This window comes from Haliotis rubra, unplaced genomic scaffold, assembly GCF_003918875.1.
Source record: "Haliotis rubra isolate DU_JTF1 unplaced genomic scaffold, ASM391887v1 Scf128, whole genome shotgun sequence".
Lineage (NCBI taxonomy): Eukaryota > Metazoa > Mollusca > Gastropoda > Lepetellida > Haliotidae > Haliotis > Haliotis rubra.
In genome coordinates, this window is record NW_025765203.1 from 1,403,510 (window position 1) to 1,420,092 (window position 16,583).

Here is a 16,583-nt window from a genome sequence, read left to right on the forward strand (position 1 = left end):
TGTTTATAAATCTTATGTTTGTTAATAATTTCAATGTCAATTATAAGAAATATTAAATCTGAAATGTGTGTTTAATTTTATTCCATGGGTCCTGTGCATTTTCAATGGGTCAGACAGACATCTGAAACTTACAGGACCCAATGTCCTGTTACTTTGAAACACCATTCGTGAACACTGATATCTAGATGCAAGTTGATGATCCTTGATGAAGATGTAATAAACCAATGTTGACAAGTTCCGATCCTTCAAGATGAATGTAGTAAGTAGATCATCTAGTATCTCGCTCAAGATAGTTGTAGATGAGTGAGTGAGTGAGTGAGTATGATCTTACGCCGGATAGCTGTAGATGGTCGGTGAACCAAGTGATCATGTGTGTCGAATGAACCAACATTATTGCTGTATCTTAAAGGCGGCTGTTGTCCGAACGTCAGCGTAGGTACAGATTCACCGAACCTCAAGGTGTGTTCTGTAGAAATGTCGTGTTGGAAGTATCATCATGCGATAGAAAATAATCGCTGAATCCTGATGGTTCAGTGAATGTAGTAAGTAGATCATCTGGTATCTCGCTCAAGATAGTTGTAGATGAGTGAGTGAGTGAGTGAGTATGATTTTACGCAGGATAGCTGTAGATGGTCGGTGAACCAAGTGATCATGTGTGTCGAACGAACCATCATTATTGCTGTATCTTAAAGGCGGCTGTTGTCCGAACATCAGCGTAGGTACAGATTCACCGAACCTCAAGGTGCGTTCTGAAGAAAAGTCGTGTTGGAAGTAACATCATGCGATAGAAAATAATCGCCGAATCCTGATGGTTCAGTGAACGCTGTCAGATCGGCGAATGCTGTTGGATCAGCGATCTGGTACGGTTCAGTGACCGGGGTCGGTTCGGTGATCTGGCTCGGCGAGGTAAGATCTGGAAATGGCACTGTGATCTGGTTCCGGTGCGGCACATCGGTTCGACCTGACGAACTAGTTCGATGATGATGTTCAGATCAGTCTGCCAAACTAGTAAGGGATGATGTGGTTTGGACGAACGAGATGAGCCATTCCTTGCTGAAAAAAAACAACAGTTCGGGCGATGTCGCGGAAAACCAGCCTGTCGGAACTGTTCGGTGATGATACTCGGATAAGTTCGGCGAACCATGACGGGAAAACAGGACGATCCGACGAAGCAGGTCGATGACGTTGTTAAGTTCGACCAGGTGAATGCATTGTGTTAAGTGTCTGGGAGACACCACAGACACAAGTAGGGTCATCTCTGATGAACCAGTAGGCTGGGAATCTTCCACGGTGGAAGTTGTACGAGACAACACTGGGGATTCGCCATAAAACGGATCTTATAGATGTGGGCAAAACAAGATTTCGAGCAGGACGTTTTGGCGAGAAAATCCGAAAGTTGGTAGGCGGTTGAACCATGTTTCCTTGTCGAAGAAGAAAACCTAAGACAGCCAACTGAGTTCGGCGAATCACCAAGAGATGTGTGATCTGGCGAAAAGCGCTCGTAGATTCGTGGGATGCCGTTTCGGTGAACGTTGATTCGTGGAATGCCGTTTCGGTGAATGTTGTTTCGTAGAAAGCCAGTTCGGCGAATGACGAACTGAAGAGGTGCGGTCCGGCGAAAGCGATCCGGTGAACTGTGGGTCAAAAAATGTGTTGATTTCGGCGAAATGGATAAACGACTCATTGGAGCACTGGAGACAGCATCATATTCGCAGAATGAAAACAGTGGGCGAAGCAACCGAAGGGATACAAAGGTCCTGCAACCGATACAGCAAACTAGTGCGATTCCTTCCACTGTTAGAAGAAGAATGACGACGGGATCAAAGAAGGCTTCGACGAATGCGATCCTAGCTGTAGGGAAGTAGCCTGGGGGTGGCAGAACTTTCAACAACCACCATACGGGATGTCATCGATGACGAAGGGCTCGTACTGGAAGGCAGAGAGCCGACAAATTCCCTGAGATCTTCCGATAAATGCGAATCCGAAAAAGCTCTCATGAAATCCTCGTCGTTGGAGTGAGGAGACTGTGACCGACGAGCAATGATAATGGGACGCTAAAACTTGACTTCTTGACGGGGCTGGGTCCTTCTACCGATGCTGCAAATCTGTCTAGATCAGCAAGACGCCGAGCGCAGGCCCTGGAGTAATCCCCGAATGCCTTAAAGGTAAGAATACTAAGATGTAGGCATTTATCACATCGGACGTCTCATCACATTGACCCACACAACACAGGAAGAAAGCGGAACACTCAAACAAAATATCTTGGCACATTGAGCACATTTATCCTCTTCCTGGGCTGGTCGGTCTTCCCATGATGTAAAAGGGAAAACAAACAATGAAGTGAAAACACGTCCACACTCAGGTGCGACAAGAAAGAGAATGATGATTCGGAGATAGTCACGTGGGTAGCTAGTGGTGCATGCCGCACGCTTTGCATGACAACCAGGAATTCGCTTATAATGAGGGTAGCATGGAGTGCTTGTGCGGATGGACAAGAGAGGCCAAGGGAAAAGAGTTTACATCGTTTCACTTAGTGTCGAATCATGAGAGAGAAGTGCATACCGTGAGATAAGATAAGTTTAAAAATATGTCCATTACTTCAATCATTTCCTCAAAACAGAGTGGCCAAATAACATTAAATTCTGAATGAAATCTGACATCAGTCTTATTCTTAGTGTAAGACAGTTACAGTAATGTATTTATGGTGTTCCAAGCAGCAGTTTTCTCCACACTATCAGAGTACACTTAATTTTGGAGCAACATTTTCTTACCACCAACTCTAGATTCCAGTTCCACAAGAGCTCGCTCAGAGGCCATATACTTCTGATTGACATCCTGAAGTTCTTTCATAAAAATTTCCTTCATTCTCTCAATCTCCTGAAAAACAGAAAATCGTATCAAGATTCAAGACCCTGTAACAAACCGTTGCACAAACATGGATCCACAATGTGCCAACGACTCATTCTATGTAAAAAAGCACCTGATCAGTCTGCCTGTTGATTATAAACAATACTAGGTGACATACCTCATGGTCTCCGCCCTCCGATTCCTTGAAGGCCTGCATGTGTGCAGTCACTACAGATGATATCTTATTCTCCTGAAAAACAGAATTAAACGATCATGATTCCACTAGCATAGGTATCATGAATTCTCAAAATACCAACCATCATGTAACAGTGAAACCATGTCCAGCTCCCATTAATCCAGAAACCCCACCTTCCGGACCACTACTAGGAATGGAACAGGTGTACCAACATCATCTAGTAATCCAGATACTGCTTGATGTGGACAATTTCAGTGAGATGACCATCATGATAAACATGAGTGCTTGAAATCATGTCCTGGTGTCATTGAAGAGAGCACCTATAGTATTTGATCCAGAGAGAATGCGAACCCTTCAAATTTTAACCATTAGGGCCCCCTTCCACACAGCTGTTTCAGTGATATGGCAATTGTAACAGCCATACTTTCACAGACTTTAGACAATAGTACAGCTTAGATCACTTTGTGCAATGGGGCCCTGGGCAATGAAATGGATCTCATGACTTTCATTCTTCATCTTGAACACTGAACACTGAGTTAAACAGCATACAGATATTACAGCTGGATTTAAAAGAGATTCAATTATGAGTTTCAAGAACCTTGACAATGGGGAGATTATAAACTGATGTTTTTCTCTTCAGCAATAGGTTAAAGAGGAACAGGCATTCACTAAACCTGTATCATTGTTGAAGAAGACACAAGAATCAGCTGACAATTGTTTCAAGTACTACAACATGCTGACTTGTCTGAAAACCTTCACTTATAACTTGGTTTCAAATCACTCAATCAACATAAAACAAATTTGTTTTACAGTCAAAAGCTAAGAGCAGTTACATTAATTCTTCCTTAAGAAATTTATTACAAATCTGAGTAAACATTACAATTTGCTTAATATGTAACAAGTGTAACTGAACATTTCTAGCAGCATCTCTGTCATAATTCATCTGTTACTATTCACAAGATACAACAGAAGATGACGGAATCAGCATGAAGAGCTTTAATCCATGTCTAAAACTGCACTGGTTTTACTGACCCGTGAAGATCAAAGTTAGAATTGGTCTTCAGAAACCCATGCCTGTCATAAGAGGCGACTAACGGGATCGTGTAGTCAAGTTCACTGACTTGGTTGACACATGTCATCATATACCAATTGTGTAGAATGATGCTCATGCCATATACTGTAAAGGTACTTATTTTCGCGTGGTGCAATTTTCGCGGAATTGACAGTTTAGACTACTTCGCGCGGTCAATTATTCGCGCAATCAGTAATTGCCGGAACTGCCAGCCGTCTCTTTGGCCGCCACTAATAGCAGTGAAAACAAACAGAGTGGCTTAACCTGTCAGGCGGCATTTATTACTTACTCACAGGAAATCCCTATCTGTGCGATATGCTAGTACACAGTAACCCGTTTACTCCCGGAAGAGATGAAAAACACATCAGTATTATGTTCCGAATTCTGACGATCTGACTAATTAACTTATACTGTATATGAAGCTCTTTGTGATTTCAAACAAGCCGGGTTGTTGTGAATGAGATGATTGAGTGTTAATGACTATTCGCTTCATGGTGATACGTTTGTATCTAAATGAATAAATAAAATACTGCTGTATTATTTCTTTCCGAGTCGTTTCGTGGTAATCTGTTTTGTATCAAACCATCTGTCATGTGACCAATTTCCATGGCGCTACAACACACATTGCTGTTTTCGCTAATTCGGCGATGGGATTTGGCTCATTATTTAATTATGTTTTGGGAAATCCATTACAGCGACAGTTAAGTTTGATTCTTTATGCTACTATCAGTCGTCATTTTAAGATTCCCTTAGATTTCTGTCTTCAAACTTGATGTGTTATGGTAACAACTCAGCCAGGGGCGAGCGTGGCTAGACTGAAGGAATGACAGGTTTATTCGCGGTGTATAAATTTTCGCGCTAAAATATTTTGCGCGAAAAGCCCGAAAATAAAACCTGCGCGAAATATACTACGTTTACAGTAGCTGGAATATTGCTGAGTGCAGCTTTAAACAACAAACAAACATGTAATTTTTAGAGTAAAATTGATATTTTATACTTATCCTGACTCATGCTCTTTTGCTTGTCTTCTTCTTCTTGCGAACATAGTGGAACACTTGTATCTCCTTATTTGAAGCTCCCTTCAAAATAAAATCACTAATTGGTACTCACCACGAGTTGCTCCCCTTTGCTTCCCCTGGCGGGAAAGGTGTCGCCACCCTCTGGCCATGTGCTCCACTCTCTCCTGATTTAGCGAAAGCCCAACACTTGAATTTACAGGGAAATCCAAAGTGTTATGTGGGAGGATGGAGGGACTAACCTCATGAGTCAGGATAAGTATAAAATATCAATTTTACTCTAAAAATTACATATTTTTCCTTATCCTGACTCATGCTCTTGCTTTGTAGCATCCTACGGAACGGAGGTGGGTAACAGAATACTTTGGATTTATAATTAGTGATTTTGTATAGATATACTGTAATATCCCCTCACGGAACTTCATGAAGGCTTAGATTTAGGATGTTTCCTGTATAAAGAAAACCATAGGTTATATAAAGCCATTAAAGGGAATTACATTATGAATATATTGAACAATACATATAAATTATATATATATATATAGGTGACTCTGATAGAGGCACTGAAATTGACTATACCAAAGTATATGCTTAAGGTTGAATACTTAAGCTGAACATATATACATAGCCCTAAAACTCCGTGGGAGTTATAAGCTAGATGAGTATGTATAAAATACATATTAATCTTGTGAGGATAATATTTTAACGCTCACGAGGGACTGTCAGTTGCTGAGCCGAGGACCAGTGGTCCGAAATGGTGAATGCCAGAGACATCTTCTGTAGTGATGTCTCTCAGGTAGTGATTAGCAAATACCATGTTAGATTTCCAATAGCATCCTTCCATAATCGTGGTTCAAGGAACAGTTACCGTGTAGAGGCGAGGGTAGAGGCCAGTGCCCTGATCTCATGTGGATTTGATGCTGTTGGTGGGTCCAAGCCTGCTGCCTTGTAGGCACGGAGAATGACAGTCCTTATCCAAATAGATATTGTGGTCCGTGACACTTCTGTTTGATTCGTGGCGATAAGGGGATGAATAAACGTTTGAGAAATCTTCTCCTTGTTTTGGATCGTCAGTAAATAAACTTTGAGCTCTTACCGGACACAGTGATAGGTCTTGTGTATCTTCTGATCCGAGAATAGAGGATAAGCGCCGGATGTGGAATAATCTGTCTGGTTGACCTGGCAGTTGATTTTCGCGATGATGAATCCCATCTTAATCCGAGTGTGCTGTGTTATGATTGTCATCAAACTGTATCCTCTCGTAAATCCAGGCGTGAATTTCAGACATTCTTGCTGCTGTGGCTAGCGATAGCAGAAACAGTGTTTTCTGTGAGAGAAATTCAAAGTTTGTCGATTCCAAGGTTCATAGACCTCACTTCGTGAGGTGTTGTAACACTACATTCAGATCCCAAGCTGGAAGTGGAACTTCCGCTTTGGTCCTCCAATCGAAAGCTCGTAGTAAGGCCAGTAACTCTGGAGATCTTGTCAATTTGACACCCGTTCTCATGGTGATTACAGAACTAAAAGCCGCAAGATATGTTGAAATCGTTGAACCTTTTAAATGTTTGTTTTGGCGTAGGTAACACAAATAGTCTGCCACTTGAGGTTGTGAAGCCTCTCTTGCTGTAAACCCTTTCTTTGTTGCATAATTTTTGAAACTGTGCCACTTGTGTCGCCGTACATTGTTACGAGTTGAGTAACGTAAAGCAAGCGTGACTGCTTTACGCCCTGGCAGAATATCCTCTCTTGTTTAAACACATTTGTATACAGTCCATACGTGTAGTTGGAACATTGCTGGGTTTCCGTGCACTTGTTTGGTGTGAGGATGAATTAACAGGTTTGGCGCCAGCTTGGGTAGCTCCAGTGTTGGTTGACCGATTTCTTGAATTAGTATGGGAAACCACGTTCTGGCCGGCCAGTAGGGCGCGACAAAGTGAGTTGTAGGCTCTGTGTTTGTCTGATTTTCTGTAATACTTGAGGTATTATTGCTGGCGGAAAACGCGATGCGCGTTGAGGCCTTCCCCATGATAGACTTAGAGTCCGTTGCCCAAGCTTGGGTCTGGGACTGGTGACACCTAATGTCGGTAGCTGATTGTTGAATCGGCGTGGCGAATAGGCCTAATAGCGGCGCTCCTAATTGCTTGATTATCTGTGCAAAATTTCCTGTTGATCATCCACTCTGTCGGTGATGGTAGATGAGGCCGAGAGAGAGGCGTCTGCTAGTATATTTTTCTGGCTCCGAGAATGTGCACTGCTCTGACATGTAGATTTAGATCTTGTATTAAATCGAACAGTTGAAAGCTTAGGTTCAAAAGGTTCATCGATCTCGTTGAGCCTTGCTTGTTTATGTAAACGCCACTGTCGAATTGTCTGTATGGATCGTTGGGCGCATTTTGTAGAAATGTGCTCCAATGTAGAATGGCGTTGATTACAGCTTTCATTTCTAGACTGTTTATATGGAGTTTGCATTCTTGCTGATTCCATAACACTGATATCGTGTGGTTGGTGAGATGAGCTCCCCAACCTTGGAGTGACGGCGATCTACATACAGATGGGTTTTGTATTCCTGCTCTGCTAAACAAATCCTCTTCGCAGACATTCGATTTCTTGGTCCACCGCCAGTAGATGCGGTCTGAGATGTTTGGTAGACTGAATGGTTTGTACATCGTTGAGATGTGCGTTGATGAGGACCTGTAGGGGCGTAACTGTAATCTGCCTGTGACAGTCATGTCTTGGGCTGATGTGAAAGACCCTAGTAGGCTCTGCCATTGTCGCGAGTGGTAACGGAGAGAGTAGAGCTGGTGGAATGGTCTGCTGTATCTTGAGCCAATGGTCTTCTGGTACCAAAATACGGTTGCGATTTGTGATGAATCGAATACCTAGGAACTGCAGGTCTTCGCGATGGTACTAGGTCCGACTTATGTAAGTTTACTTTAACCAACCTAGTTGTGTTAGTAGCTTTAAGATGTAATTTAACTGTAGTTTGAGGCGCAGATGGATCTTGATCTACTTGTATCCCGTAGAAGTCGAGGTAAAGCGCTGCTTTACGTAGCCCTTGATGATGTAGAAATTTGATAATCGGTTTCGGTTATCCTGCGTTGAATAGCCAGGGGCTGATGATATTCGAATGGGGAGTACTTTCCACTGGTAATGTAGCCCTTCTAGAGTAAATCGTGGAGAGTATTTCCTGGAATCGGGATGAATGGGGATGTGCAGGTAGGCATCTTGCAGATCTATGCTGCCCATGTAGTCCATAGGACGAATCATCTGGCGTAACTGAGGTAAATGTATCATGCGAAACTTCGATTGGTTTGCGTAGATAGTTCTTGTTGAAAAAGCTCATGTTGTAGATGAGTCTGTATTTCTCCGTGGGGTTTTCTTGGGAACTTCAGGAAAACTGGGGAGTAGAAACCTGGTTCGACGTTTGCTTGATCTATTACTTCTATGGCCTGTTTGGATAGGAGTGATGAAACAGCCTCTCTTATCTTTGGTAGTTGTTGCATGTAAATCGAACTTGGGGTTTGATTGTCAGCGGAGGCTTAGCCTGTAGAGGGATCTGAAATCCGTGTTGAAGAATGTTGGAGCATCGTAAGGGTCTTGCAATATTCCCCAGTTTTCCCAGTGTAGTTGGGCGTCCACCCACTTGAGCTGGCTGTACTGAGCGGCTGGGGTGGAAGACTCCAGTCGTTGTTCGAACCTGTGTTTCAGCGTCTATAATTGCGGAACCTCTGGGTGTCCTGCCTCTTCCTGATCCTCCTCTATAGTTGCCATATGGGCGAATTTTAAAAGAATCTTTACCTCTAGAGCTGGCTATCTTCCTGTCTCTTGCTCTTTGTAGGCCGTGAACTTAGATCTGCCTGAGTATCTTTGTGAAGTCTGACGAATAATGACGGCTGGCTAGTGTGTCCATCGATCTAATCATAAGGACTTCCCTGAATCCTTAGAGACTTCCTGGCTGACTTTGCCGATTTCTCAAGTCAAAGATGGATGTTGTCGATACCACGGGCTGTATATAAAGTGGGGCTGTAAAGTTCTCCCCAATTACAGGAGGCTTAGGAGGCCTTGGCGGCGAGCTAAGGTCAGTGCTGCTGAAACAGATGTAAGATGATCCGTTAAAACTGCTGATCTTTCTTTTTGCATAAGTAAGGCAGAATAAATCATTCTATCATCTTCCGTCATGGAATCCCGGAATCTAGTAATAAGAGTCTCATTGATCGTCCTAGATCTATTTAACCCAAAGACATACGTCTCGTCATGGTTTCTATATGAGCCAACTTGCGATCATCCATCTTGTAAATCTTGTTCTTTACATCGCTGATGATCTTATAGTTCTCATCGATGTCCTGGGCCTTGTAGAAGGAGTCCATGTTATCGTGGAGAACTTCTTGGCTTGAAAGTTGGGCAGATGTGGTATCTGAACTTTCAGTAGCTTTCTGGAAAGCTGCATCTAGATTCTGTGGCACTGCATGATGGTCGATCGGGGGTAGAGTGATTGCATCTGGATCATCTTCCTTCATCAAATACGTCTGCGCTGTATTGCCACTTTTAGATGGTGATGTGAGATCTAGGTTATTGACCATCCAATACCGTATCTCTGCATCAGAAAATATGATTCCTCCATCATCCTCAAAACCATCATCATTAACAAATTGTAGATGCTCTTCGGGACTGCGTGTAGCTGTCTGTTCTTCTAGATGATGAAGATCTGGAATCATATGTCCTTCGCGAATGCCTTCGCGAAGCTTCATTTGCGTCCGGTCCGGGGGATCGATGATATGACCTTCGCGAAGGCTTCCGTGATGTCTGATGGTCTGAGTCCATATCTAGAGATGAAATCGAAGATGGTGATGATCTCTCCCGCCTTCGCGAAGGCCTTCACGAAGGCTGTACATCTAGGTCCTTCCTCAAGGTGGTGCGGGACTTCCTTCGCGAAGGTGACATCGTCTTGGCTGCTCACGTTGACGGGGGTGCCTCTGGGGTGCTGTCTACGTTGGAGCCTTCGCTGAGCTGGGCCATTTCGCTTGCGCAGTTTGTAGTGGTCCTCCATGATGTTCATAATCTGCCGCATCATGTCTTCTGGGATGATCTGTGGCCGAAGTCGAATTAATCTTTTCTGCGATGGGGTTCACATCAATGGCGTCTGGCGTCGGTGTAGAGAGCATCAGGCTGCATGGTGATCTCTGCAGAAGTCACAGTCGCTGACTTGCGGTGCGCTTCTTCTGCCGTAAGTCGGGGATGATTATCGGCTGATCATCATCGAGAGGCCAATTCTGCTGCTGCGAAACGATCTCGGCTGAAAGTTCTTGCTGTCTTCGTGAGATTTCCCTTTGGAAGTCTGCGCTGCCCTGGGAGTGTCCTCAATCTGCGCGTTGAGGCATCGATGAGAGCCCTCTTAGACTTGGTCTGCAATGGCGGGATGTCTGGGGGGAGGCCGGTCGTTTCTTCGAGGTAACGGACTGCGTCCCACGTTCCTCTGCCGCAGGGGTCTCTAGCAGAACACCAGGCGGAGAGGGTCGATCGCCAGCAGCTGACTGGATGGAATATCTGGACTCTCTGCCATGTTTGCCCTTGTTTGCGTGATCTATCTGCAGCACGTCTTAAGGCGCAAAGATGATATTTATTAAATGCAGAAGAATCCAACATCATCCTGCTCACTGGGCAAGAAGGAGAGAGTGAAGCACATGGCTTGAGCTGGCGACATTCTTCCGCCAGGGAAGCAAAGGGAGCAACTCTCTACCAATTAGTGATTTTATTTTGAAGCCTGTTCCACTATGTTCTCCAGCAAGCAAAGAGCATGAGTCAGTGTCTGATTACTTTATTTTTGCTGAATCCAACATCTTGGGTCATCCTTGAGCTGTGATTCTGTCAGGCGACCTTCTTTGATGGCCTGCAGCTCCAGCTCCAGTGTCTGATTAATGCTGCCTCCATGGGTGGGGCTGGACGACTTGGACACGCCCACCGAGCCTGCATGGCGACGACTGATGTGGGACTGGAGGAAGGAGCTGTTCAGAAATGCTTTCGTACAGTATGGACACTGAAATGGAAGAGTACTATTAGTATCAGTAGGTTAATATTCAGTACTTGTATGTCTTCACTGAAATGGAAGAGTACTATTAGTATCAGTAGGTTAATATTCAGTACTTGTATGTCTGCACTGAAATGGAAGAGTACTATTAGTATCAGTAGGTTAATATTCAGTACTTCACTGAAATGGAAGAGTACTATATGTCTGTACTTGTACTGAAATGGAAGAGTACTATTAGTATCAGTAGGTTAATATTCAGTACTTGTATGTCTTCACTGAAATGGAAGAGTACTATTAGTATCAGTAGGTTAATATTCAGTACTTGTATGTCTGCACTGAAATGGAAGAGTACTATTAGTATCAGTAGGTTAATATTCAGTACTTGTATGTCTGCACTGAAATGGAAGAGTACTATTAGTATCAGTAGGTTAATATTCAGTACTTGTATGTCTGCACTGAAATAGCTGCTGTAAGATGAAGTGATTTTTGACAAGGTCATAATGGCACCTTCAATAAGTCAGTGATTTGGGTTTTAATGTCACAGTAGTTAAGTCATATAATGAGGTGTCCACTTAATGTAGGAGACAAGCACAAAGTGATCCATGTCTTGGGTTTTTTTCAGTTTGGTGATACCCACGAACCAGGATTCAAATCCATAACCCTAGATTTCTTGCATTCCCAAGGGACACAACTCTACACATACACCACAACTTTAAACAATATTTCAGTTAAATTGGGGAAGAAAGTTGTGCAGACTATTAATACACATCACAGATATCGGTAACTGTTCACTAAACATGAATAATATTTATCAATTTTAATACATATTGGATAAGTAACTGTGAGCAATATTGCCAAAACATCTGAGAGAAATCAACATATTCCCCATCACTGATGAGTAGTGAAACAGTTATACATGGAGTACAAACAACTACAAGAGAGTGGGGTATTTCAGTTATAAAATAGTATCTGCAGACTGGACTCCATACCTGGCACAAACTTGTCTCTAGTTTATTGAAATTATATTTCATCACAACACATTTTGACATCAATTATCTTAAATCATTATCCCCCTCAATGATATTTCCCAGTGATCTTTACAGCCAGCCCTTGTGCTGACCAGAAACATTTTCCACACAAGCCCAACATTGATAATGAATAACCTTTTGGTCATAATCAGTCTTGTTACAGTAATCAAACTAACAATCAGTGGTTCCTGGCACCAACTGGGGAAATAACTCAGCACTGCATATTCTACAGTCTTAGATGACAAGACAGTAATGGTGGAGATGGGACTTAGAACCATAATTCAGTGGAACCCAACATCTAGGGGACACAGTTCTGCAAAGACAATTTCATCATGGAAGTCACTGGGCCTGGCATGTCACTTACAGCATAATGTTAACCTGACAAGGCTAATACAATGAACCATAGGCAGTGACCTTAGAAATTGGAAAGGTAAGTAGATCCTGGTCACTATCTTCCATAGATTGTGAACTCAAATGTATTTTTCTAAGAACAATAACATCAGACTCACACTTATGCAAAACACCACCAAAGGAGATAGAGACATATCATTGGCAATCAAACCATCAAACACAACAGAAGGAGACTGCTCTGACCTTATTATAGCTGCCGGAGCCAGCATGCATCATCTGCTGCTGAGCCATGAGAAGCTTCTTCCTCTTGTGACTCTCCTTCTTGACATCACTGAGCTCCTGTTGGAGTTTCTCCACCTGCTTCTGCAGCTCATTGTGGTCCTGGAGTGAAGGCAAAATTCATAAGACTAAAATTCAAGCCCAACCTCTCATTTTATTGACCACATCTCGTATGAAAAAATACATATACACAGCGTTCGAAATAATTGCCGGCCTGGAGGCCCAGCACCGGTTGTTATTATATCGGGCCGGCAGTTTAAAATATTTGGTGGCCCTTGTGGCCTTCAGTAAATTATCTGTCATTTGTTGTGTTTTTCTCAACTGAAATCTTTCCCATAATTTTCTTCTTTATTAATGTTCAGGAATCATCCATGATCCATCATGTTACGATAACTCATGTTTCACTTCCTGGTGTTTCAGCGCTTTGCGCATATGAATGTCAACACCAGTCTTCAACAAATGAAAACGTCTCTCCGTTCCACTGGCTTCGCTAACTGATTTGTAGAAACAGTGTGAAACTGTGTACAGTGTAATCTATTTTGTGTTTATGTCTTATGGGACTTTAACAAAATGGGCCTGCAGATTTCATTCAGGGCCTGTAGATTTTAAATCCTGCAGGTGGCAGCAGGCCTTGATGGCCAACTGGCAAATTAAAGTATTGTGAACACTGCATATACACCCAAATATGGCATGAACCCAAAACTCAGGATCCACTATCAGGACCCATGGTTAGCCACATTGTTTCATGACAGTAACAATTATACTCTATGGTTCGACTACAAGTCACTCATGTTGGCATTTCTTCCACACTTTTCACACATCCTTGTACTTTCATGTCCTTGAATAAAGACAAATCTTCAGTCAACATCAGCGTATGCACAGTCAGATTATTTCGTAGGGTTAGGTAACTCTGTAGTAAATTTGGACTTGTTCAGCCCAGAACCTGCAGACATGCCATGAAAGTAACTACCGGTATGTATCACTGCAGGGGTTAAAAAAAGTCAGTTTTCATTTCGGGCAATCAAATAATGGTATCTTACTTGTCCGTGGGCTACTAGATAATTTCCACTTATGGATACAAACTGCAAATAAACTTGGATTTAATTTCATATCTGCTCAAAATGTAGCTATTAAATTTCACAATGATAATAAAGTAGAGTTATCTTTCTTTGCTATTTATCACTTTTCAATAAATAGTCCAGTAAACATTAACATCAAATACCATGTTGATTTCTTCTTTCATAATAACATCATCATAATTATGTCATAAAATCAGGGCAAGTGGAAAATTAGTCTGGACAAGTTACTTTCTTAAAGTCACTTGCCCTGTGGCTTTTTAAAACAATTTTGAACCCCTGCACTGAACTTGAAACACAAATGTACGTCCTTGTTTTATTATAACATTGACCTCCTCCACTACACACATTACTGTCAACCATTAAAAATCCAACATTGAAACAATTCAATCCCTGTTGTTGTCTCACCTCCTTCTCTTTTTTTGCTTTTTCTTCATTAGAAGCAACGAGTCCAGCCAAATAATCTTGAGAATGCTGTCAATATAAACATTATAGAAATGTTCCATCAAACACAACAGATATATGTAATTAGGAAAAAGATATTTATCACACAACATGCAATCAACAACATTCAATAATTTTGTAGTTGTTTGGCCTCATAGAACCTTTATTGTACATTTAACGCTTATAATTCATAATTCACAGAAAAATACAAATGTGGCTTTGGTTTCAGAAGTACTAGCTATGATTATGAACTACAGTCAATGCATTCTTTACTTTTGTGATCAAAACTTTTGACCACAGACTCATACATTATATAAGAGGATTAAAATTAAGATATTACTTGTGGAATTGTTACTTACCAAAAGATACTCTATCGTAAGTTGTGCTAATTTAAATAATTTGACAAAGTTAGGATCCACCATTCTAAGGTCCTGCAATGAAAGAACAATGCACATAAATATTGATCACTGGTAAAAACAATAATTTACTTAATCTGACAAGTCCATTATTATTTCAAACAACATGTTTATGTAATCAACACAAACATGTAAACAGTACTTTTCAGCATTACAGATATATACTTTTCACTACTTTCTGTCTAGAATAGTGATCATGTTGAACCTAAAACATGCTGTGAATTTAGTATCAAATGTGTAAACAAAGTATAGCAAATGGTCTACTTTTAGTTTTACAAGTTGGCAGATGAGTAAGAAACCATCCTTGCTTGCTGGGAGTTATCACATGTATCTGACTTGTTAAAAGTTTGAATTTGAATGACTTTTTCATATTCCTGCTTGCAAAATGTGTAATCTTTGCCAGATTTACAAATGTTTATATGAAATACATTACGTATATTTCAAAGTGATGTTAACAAAATATAAAACCATGATAACTAAGTAAATGTATGATATGGCCTATGTACATACCAGTTCTGTTTCAATGTTGCAAAATGTAATATTCATGATATTTTCTTGAAGGGCGTTGAAGTCAAGAGTCCTTGATATGTGATCAACATCAACTGATGCAATTTTTCTCCAATCAACCCTCTCAAAACGTTTTCTGAATGCAAAGCTGCTTCCATTTTTGCCAGCATGCCCTCCGTGGTCATAGATGTGGCCACCAAACCCTCCTTGACCCTGAGCATACATCAACTGGGTTGCCATTTTTAATCGTTTCAGTTGCTACAGCTATTTACCTGAAATAAAATTCATGAAAAACTGTGCATGATTCAATCAAAATATAAATATGACTACCAACATGACTATCATTGCATGCTTTTCAATGAGTGTTTCTATTACTCAAATTGCTTGCTATATTCACACAACCGACTGATAATTTTAGAAGTATTGATGCATTGTGTGGTCTAATTTGCCTCCTTGCACCTAATGCACACTTTATATCTAACATTTACTTCTAACGTAAACATTTAGCCATAAACAATCTGTCTTAAACATAGAATAACTCAAACGAAATACATGACTTATATCAGCACTTCAACTCAAGATGGTCATTAAAAACTTTCATCCATCATGAAGTATTTGAAGGCTGCTAATTTCCCTTTTGTCTAACTCTTAGACCCAAGATTTGAGTGTTTGTGTATTGATAACGTAGCAGGGCGTGGAGTCATCCCACAGGGTATAACATCTTTGGTCATGTGGACAAGGCGTCCGACTTTGGATTAGAAGGTCCGTGGTTCGAATCCAAGCACGGGACTCGGAAATTTATGGCCGCTACAATAACAAGTCTAAACATGTCTTTGGCATTTTAAATAACACAAATGGACTATTTTACCAGAAAATGCATCTCCATATATTCAAGGCATAGAAGGGTGTAACATAGTGGTGTTGAAAATCCCAAGTTTGCATACACTGACTAGGTTATGTAAGATTTGAAAACAAAGCGTCTGTAGTTACAAAGAATAATGACAAGGTGCGAGCTGGTTGCGATTGCTTCAAGTGTCAAACGCAAAGAACTGACTTCATTTGAAAGAAGCTTCTGGTGACTACTCACTCACAACAACACAAACGTCGTCATGAGCAAGTTATAAATGGCATGCTTCCTACCATAAATCTGTAAACATAATTATTCTGCATTCGACTTTCGCCGTCGCGGTTGTCAACTCAAATCGACGCCATGATGGAATTCTTTCTAAGTACTATGGGAAAATATATATTTTAATTATATAGAAATAAAACTTAAATAAAACTCATCAGTTGATATTTATCACATAGGTCATGTTACTAAATAGA

At 41.4% G+C, this 16,583-nt stretch overlaps 1 protein-coding gene across 1 annotated transcript in view; it reads right to left on the reverse strand.

Moving 5' to 3' along the window:
* Window positions 1-16,469, reverse strand: part of LOC124266808 (zinc finger protein DZIP1L-like) — a 43,309-nt gene extending 26,840 nt beyond the window's left edge. The window contains exons 1-8 of the mRNA XM_046701613.1: window positions 16,398-16,469; window positions 15,261-15,529; window positions 14,694-14,765; window positions 14,299-14,364; window positions 12,779-12,916; window positions 10,953-11,165; window positions 3,026-3,097; window positions 2,772-2,877 (exon numbers count right to left, since the gene is read on the reverse strand). Coding sequence (XP_046557569.1) covers window positions 2,772-2,877; window positions 3,026-3,097; window positions 10,953-11,165; window positions 12,779-12,916; window positions 14,299-14,364; window positions 14,694-14,765; window positions 15,261-15,497 — 904 coding nt within the window. The 5' untranslated portion in view covers window positions 15,498-15,529; window positions 16,398-16,469. The remainder of the gene's footprint in view (window positions 1-2,771; window positions 2,878-3,025; window positions 3,098-10,952; window positions 11,166-12,778; window positions 12,917-14,298; window positions 14,365-14,693; window positions 14,766-15,260; window positions 15,530-16,397) is intronic.
* Window positions 16,470-16,583: the final 114 nt, after the last annotated feature.